At 46.6% G+C, this 7,725-nt stretch overlaps 1 protein-coding gene across 1 annotated transcript; it reads left to right on the top strand.

Moving 5' to 3' along the window:
- The first annotated feature begins 1,007 nt into the window (after nt 1-1,007).
- LOC128694373 (fork head domain transcription factor slp1) lies at nt 1,008-5,583 on the top strand. The gene is made up of 2 exons (XM_053784481.2): nt 1,008-2,536; nt 3,119-5,583. Exon 1 carries the CDS (start codon nt 1,128-1,130, stop codon nt 2,310-2,312), a length of 1,185 nt encoding a protein of 394 aa, XP_053640456.2. The 5' UTR covers nt 1,008-1,127; the 3' UTR covers nt 2,313-2,536; nt 3,119-5,583.
- The last annotated feature ends 2,142 nt before the right edge of the window (nt 5,584-7,725 follow it).

Raw genomic sequence — 7,725 nt, 5'->3', positions numbered from 1 at the left:
TGGCAGGCGAAACGTTTCCAGAATAAAGATACCCAAATGTTGCCCAAGAGTCTCATTTATCATCAGTCAGTCTGTTTACGTTGCAAGTTGCTCGGTAAATGTGCTTATCTACGTTCATGTTATCATATTTACTCGAGGTTCTGACTATATTGCTGTGATGTTATACTCAGTTTATTTTCTTAAATTCAAATTTTCAAGACTTCCTGTTTCCCCCAAAAAAATAATAACGAAAAACATGATAATTTATTAGATAAACCAAGCACATGTTAATGGTGATTGTTATTTATAGTGTTATTGACCAGAAATTAAAGCAAGACGCTTTAACTGAGATATATTTAGATCCCAGCAGAAACTGAGACACCTTAGGCGAGAAATACTTAGCAGGTAGACCAGTGTTTAAGGTGAGATGATTCGTGTGGTGGTAGCCAGGGCCTCACACGATACAAGCCACACACCACTATCTCCAACACCGGACACACTAAATGAATTTTCACACTAGCATACGTGGCTTGGCCCTGTGTGGTTTCTACCGGACCGGCCCCTTTGTTCAGTAATCCGGCTGGTCAAACGTGACAGGTCGTGGGAGAGGTGTGAAAATACCTTTCTTCGCTATTTTCACTTGTAAAGAAAAGGTATTTGTCGACACTCTTAATACTCTTGCCATATGCGTATTTCGTTGGTGTTTTTTATCCAAATAACTGGTAGAAGAATTACTTCTAATTTCCTTTCAGCGATAGCCGCGTATGTTTAGTTAATATCGTAGTTAAAGGTGATTACTTCAGCTTTACATTCGCCTGCGTTTTACACCAATCCTGTTTACACATATTTTCTTTAAACTGGCAAGACCATTCAAAGAAGGCAGAGCTCCGCCTAACAAGGTTGATGTACCAATGGGAGCACTGTGCAGCAGCGAGGTGGAGCCTGGGAACCCGTTGCTGTGTTATTGGTGTTCACTGCTGCGAGTAGGAGGAGCCTACTGTTGTAAAATGCGGAGCGGACAGGTAGAGGCGTCAGTTGTGTGCAGGTCGCAGTACTGTGGTGTGTGTGATTCTTGATTACACGTGAAAAGTTAAGCAAAAAAGAGGCCTTTCGTAGACTTGAGACGTTGACATTTGCAGGTGTCTAGCATGGTGAACCTGGGTTGTGGCACCACCTACGACAACAACAGCAGAAATATGGCACGCACGCCCCTGAAACATTCTTTCTCCATCAGTTCCTTACTGTCCGAGTCAGTCCTTAACGCTGTTCCTGCCCACACGACGGAGCAGCCCAGAAAGGAAGACCTCTGCCTTCAGGATTTTGAAATGACAGCCGCTGTAGAAGACGACGATGAGGACATTGACGTGACGGGCGCCTCCAGTCCCTTGGTCGGCGCCATGTCTGATTCCGAACTGGAGGAACAACAAGATAAGGACGAGAAAGACACGAAAAAGGAAGATGGAGATGAGAAGAAGAAACACGAAAAACCCCACTTCAGCTACAACGCTCTCATCATGATGGCCATCAGGTCCTCTCCTGAGAAGAGACTCACTCTGAGCGGCATCTACGAGTTCATCATGAAGAACTTCCCATATTACCGTGAGAATAAACAAGGATGGCAGAACTCCATCCGCCACAACCTGAGTTTAAACAAGTGTTTCGTTAAGGTTCCTCGTCACTACGACGACCCCGGCAAGGGTAATTACTGGATGCTCGACCCTTCGTCTGAAGAAGTTTTTATAGGTAGCACTACCGGAAAGTTACGGCGCCGCTCCACTACTGCCTCAAGGAACCGCTTGGCTGCCTTCAAGCAGTCTCTCTTGGGCCGCTTCGGGTGTTACTCTCCCTTAGGTCTAGCGCCTTACGCCGCAGCCGCAGCCGCAGCAGGTTTAGGAGGGTCCTTGGGGTCCCTTCCTGGAGCGCTGTCTAATGGCCTGGCTTCAAGCACACTTTATCAGCAAGCATCGGCCGCAGCTGCGGCAGCGGCGCTCTACCGCAGCTACCCGCCCACATACTACCCTGCCATGTTGCCAGCCGCCCACCTCACGTCTGCAGCGTCTCCTGCTGCTCCTCCAGCACCCGCAGGATTACCCAAGCCTACCACCCTGAGTCCACCTCTGCAACACCCGCCCACGTCCTTCAGTGTGGACCACCTTCTGTCAGATGTTCACCCGAGCACCCAGCCTAGGAACCTACTAGTGGGTTTGGGCGGCTTGTCGTCCTCCGTCCACTACGACGCATACAGAAGTTCCCTGCTGGCGCAGATGGGCGAGGCTGGACGGCGACACTCCCTTCACCGCCCTGTCACAGTGGTGGGCGGCAGACCCAGCTAAAACATTAATGCTGTCACCTCGCCCGGGCCATCAGCTCTGTGGAGACGGCCAGGGCGGCACTCACACCCGTCCCACCTGCTCGCCGCCCATCCGTCGCCCACCCGCTGCCCACTCGTCACCCACTCGTCGCCCACAACACGCCCACCCACCACCCAGTACTCATCGTTGCCGTTCACATCTCAACACCCACACTTGCCTCCATCTGTACATTCTCATTACACAAGGTAAATACATATTATTCTTATTTTGTTCTAGAATTTTTGTGAAAAACTTCCCATTATATTGCATCTTATGAAGCGCTAAATCCTGTGAGTCATTATGCGCAAGAAGTGGTAGAGGCTCGATCCTCCGTCGCTAATTGCGGCCGTATCTCTGACAATGTCAAGGCAGGAGAGATATCAGACAATAGTTACCATAATGATGACAGTTAACCTCGGAACAACACACTACTGAATTGCACCTAATTTTGTTACAAAAATCTTGAGATTTTCAAATCTGTTACAAAAATCTTTAGATTTTCAAATCTGTACTTATCAAATTATCATATTTTTGTATTTATCAAATCTTCAAATTTTTGTAACAGATTTTAATACTGTGTTATGTTAATGAGGTTTAAAGCCTATCGAATACACCATAGTGTTCATGACTGTACGAAACTCTTCACCTCCAGACTAGAGTACTTTAATACCCGCAAAATAGAGTAAGGAAATACTCGTCAAGCATAAGCTGAGAGAAATACAAGTCTCTGTGTATATATCCTGTGTCAGTATTTAGTATAATAGTAAGAGTGTGTTTTCTTGTTCCAGAATCCTTGGAGATGAGTGTGAGGGATCTTACAGTCAGCTGTCATCCGTCGCCACACCATCTTTAAATACTCGGCTCATCTTTATCACCTTCTGCACTACCTTAACTCACCTTCAGTAGCAGCAGCTTGATCTTTCTTCAGTACCTCGCTAATCCACCTCCTACTGCAGCTACTTGACCAACCTTCAATACCTCGTTGATCCAACTACTGCAGCTGCTTCACCCACCTTCAATACCTCGTTGATCCAACTACTGCAGCTACTTGACCCACCTTCAATACCTCGTTGATCCATCTACTGCAGCTGCTTCACCCACCTTCAATACCTCGTTGATCCAACTACTGCAGCTGCTTGACCAACCTTCAATACCTCGTTGATCCATCTACTGCAGCTGCTTCACCCACCTTCAATACTTCGTTGATCTATCTCCTCCTCCTGCCTCAGCTACTCCCGAATCTCATAAACAATACAACGGAGTGTGTGCGTGTGTCCAAAATTTCTGATTTAAATGAGTAACAACAAGAAATTCTGGCGAGGCTCCACTCAGACCGTGAGGCTTCCTTGTTCTTGTCTTCAAAGAAACCCACGTAAACAGTTACCATTTCGATCCTTCTCAATTATTAAAAAAAAAACTTACGAAGCTTATTAGTGATGCAGCGGATGACTCTCCCACAACGCATCTTCTCCTCAGTTTATACGACTGAAAAACCTAATATTTTACATGCAGAGTTCACCTGTAAGATCTCAGGTGTCGCCTGAACATTAGGCTGGAACTAATTAAGATACTGAAAATTACGTCAATTTGAATAAAGTTATCTTTGGAGGCTGTATCTTAATGTTAGTGAAGACTTGCAGAGTTAGAAATTTCAGCTAACTTCATAACTCTGATAACATTGGATAAATTATCATTACCAGGTATTGTTTAACCCTTACAGGTTTATCGCTTCACCAAGAATATAATATTATTTATCAAATTGAAAGATGACATTTACTAATATTATTAAAAATTATTTAACTGTTTTCTTTGGGAGAGGAGGAAGGTCACTCTTCTGTGAGGTAGGTCACTCTTCTGTGAGGTAGGTCACTCTTCTGTGAGGAAGGTCACTCTTCTGTGAGGAAGGTCACTCTTCTGTGAGGAAGGTCACTCTTCTGTGAGGAAGGTCACTCTTCTGTGAGGAAGGTCACTCTTCTGTGAGGAAGGTCACTCTTCTGTGAGGAAGGTCACTCTTCTGTTAGGAAGGTCACTCTTCTGTGAGGAAGGCCACTCTTCTGTGAGGAAGGTCACTCTTCTGTGAGGAAGGTCACTCTTCTGTGAGGAAGGTCACTCTTCTGTGAGGAAGGTCACTCTTCTGTGAGGAAGGTCACTCTTCTGTTAGGAAGGTCACTCTTATGTGAGGAAGGTCATTCTTCTGTGAGGAAGGTCACTCTTCTGTTAGGAAGGTCACTCTTCTGTGAGGAAGGTCACTCTTCTGTGAGGAAGGTCACTCTTCTGTGAGGAAGGTCACTCTTCTGTGAGGAAAGTCACTCTTCTGTGAGAGATGTCACTCTTTAGGTGACATGGTTCCTCACTCCACCGTCCACACCTGTTGCCACTACTGCAGTAGGTGCACACCTGCTGCCCGTACTATAGTAGGTGTACACCTGCTGCCACTACTATAGTAGGTGTACACCTGCTGCCACTACTGCAGTAGGTGTACACCTGCTGCCACTACTATAGTAGGTGTACACCTGCTGCCACTACTATAGTAGGTGTACACCTGCTGCCACTACTGCAGTAGATGTATACCTGCTGCCACTACTGCAGTAGGTGTACACCTGCTGCCCGTACTACAGTAGGTGTACACCTGCTGCCACTACTATAGTAGGTGTACACCTGCTGCCACTACTATAGTAGGTGTACACCTGCTGCCACTACTGCAGTAGATGTACACCTGCTGCCACTACTGCAGTAGGTGTACACCTGCTGCCACTACTGCAGTAGGTGTACACCTGCTGCCACTACTGCAGTAGGTGTACACCTGCTGCCACTACTGCAGTAGGTGTACACCTGCTGCCACTATTACAGTAGGTGTACACCTGCTGCCACTACTGCAGTAGATGTACACCTGCTGCCACTACTGCAGTAGGTGTACACCTGCTGCCACTACTGCAGTAGGTGTACACCTGCTGCCACTACTGCAGTAGATGTACACCTGCTGCCACTACTGCAGTAGGTGTACACCTGCTGCCACTACTGCAGTAGGTGTACACCTGCTGCCAACCATCACAACAGATCTTCCTGCTGTTACTGCTGTTGTTCTTGCTGTACCTCGTACAGTGAGAGATATCAATACAGACGTGTGTAATATTATACCAGTGTTACCATATCTTGTAAATATTCCTTGATGCTGACTCTCTGTAGTCTCCAAGCCAACTATCTCTGTAGTCTCCAAGCCAACTATCTCTGTGGTCTCCAAGCCAACTATCTCTGTAGTCTCCAAGCCAACTATCTCTGTAGTCTCCAAGCCAACTATCTCTGTAGTCTCCAAGCCAACTATCTCTGTAGTCTCCAAGCCAACTATCTCTGTAGTCTCCAAGCCAACTATCTCTGTAGTCTCCAAGCCAACTATCTCTGTGGTTTCCAAGCCAACTATCTCTGTAGTCTCCAAGCCAACTATCTCTGTAGTCTCCAAGCCAACTATCTCTGTGGTCTCCAAGCCAACTATCTCTGTAGTCTCCAAGCCAACTATCTCTGTAGTCTCCAAGCCAACTATCTCTGTAGTCTCCAAGCCAACTATCTCTGTAGTCTCCAAGCCAACTATCTCTGTAGTCTCCAAGCCAACTATCTCTGTGGTCTCCAAGCCAACTATCTCTGTGGTCTCCAAGCCAACTATCTCTGTAGTCTCCAAGCCAACTATCTCTGTAGTCTCCAAGCCAACTATCTCTGTAGTCTCCAAGCCAACTATCTCTGTAGTCTCCAAGCCAACTATCTCTGTGGTCTCCAAGCCAACTATCTCTGTGGTCTCCAAGCCAACTATCTCTGTAGTCTCCAAGCCAACTATCTCTGTAGTCTCCAAGCCAACTATCTCTGTAATCTCCAAGCCAACTATCTCTGTAGTCTCCAAGCCAACTATCTCTGTGGTCTCCAAGCCAACTATCTCTGTAGTCTCCAAGCCAACTATCTCTGTGGTCTCCAAGCCAACTATCTCTGTGGTCTCCAAGCCAACTATCTCTGTAGTCTCCAAGCCAACTATCTCTGTAGTCTCCAAGCCAACTATCTCTGTAATCTCCAAGCCAACTATCTCTGTAGTCTCCAAGCCAACTATCTCTGTGGTCTCCAAGCCAACTATCTCTGTAGTCTCCAAGCCAACTATCTCTGTAGTCTCCAAGCCAACTATCTCTGTAGTCTCCAAGCCAACTATCTCTGTAGTCTCCAAGCCAACTATCTCTGTGGTCTCCAAGCCAACTATCTCTGTGGTCTCCAAGCCAACTATCTCTGTAGTCTCCAAGCCAACTATCTCTGTAGTCTCCAAGCCAACTATCTCTGTAGTCTCCAAGCCAACTATCTCTGTAGTCTCCAAGCCAACTATCTCTGTGGTCTCCAAGCCAACTATCTCTGTGGTCTCCAAGCCAACTATCTCTGTAGTCTCCAAGCCAACTATCTCTGTAGTCTCCAAGCCAACTATCTCTGTGGTCTCCAAGCCAACTATCTCTGTAGTCTCCAAGCCAACTATCTCTGTGGTCTCCAAGCCAACTATCTCTGTAGTCTCCAAGCCAACTATCTCTGTAATCTCCAAGCCAACTATCTCTGTAGTCTCCAAGCCAACTATCTCTGTGGTCTCCAAGCCAACTATCTCTGTAGTCTCCAAGCCAACTATCTCTGTGGTCTCCAAGCCAACTATCTCTGTGGTCTCCAAGCCAACTATCTCTGTAGTCTCCAAGCCAACTATCTCTGTAGTCTCCAAGCCAACTATCTCTGTAATCTCCAAGCCAACTATCTCTGTAGTCTCCAAGCCAACTATCTCTGTGGTCTCCAAGCCAACTATCTCTGTAGTCTCCAAGCCAACTATCTCTGTAGTCTCCAAGCCAACTATCTCTGTAGTCTCCAAGCCAACTATCTCTGTAGTCTCCAAGCCAACTATCTCTGTAGTCTCCAAGCCAACTATCTCTGTGGTCTCCAAGCCAACTATCTCTGTGGTCTCCAAGCCAACTATCTCTGTAGTCTCCAAGCCAACTATCTCTGTAGTCTCCAAGCCAACTATCTCTGTAGTCTCCAAGCCAACTATCTCTGTAGTCTCCAAGCCAACTATCTCTGTGGTCTCCAAGCCAACTATCTCTGTGGTCTCCAAGCCAACTATCTCTGTAGTCTCCAAGCCAACTATCTCTGTAGTCTCCAAGCCAACTATCTCTGTAATCTCCAAGCCAACTATCTCTGTAGTCTCCAAGCCAACTATCTCTGTGGTCTCCAAGCCAACTATCTCTGTAGTCTTTAAGCCAACTATCTCTGTGGTCTCCAAGCCAACTATCTCTGTGGTCTCCAAGCCAACTATCTCTGTAGTCTCCAAGCCAACTATCTCTGTAGTCTCCAAGCCAACTATCTCTGTAATCTCCAAGCCAACTATCTCTGTAGT

Source organism: Cherax quadricarinatus, chromosome 60 (genome assembly GCF_038502225.1).
Source record: "Cherax quadricarinatus isolate ZL_2023a chromosome 60, ASM3850222v1, whole genome shotgun sequence".
In the NCBI taxonomy this organism is placed as follows: domain Eukaryota; kingdom Metazoa; phylum Arthropoda; class Malacostraca; order Decapoda; family Parastacidae; genus Cherax; species Cherax quadricarinatus.
Note: the sequence above shows the minus strand (reverse complement) of the source record. Positions and strands in the feature narration are given on the sequence as shown.

Coding starts and splice junctions, on each gene's coding strand:
- LOC128694373 (XM_053784481.2), top strand. CDS start 1,128: ATGGTGAACCTGGGTTGTGGCACCACCTACGACAACAACAGCAGAAAT.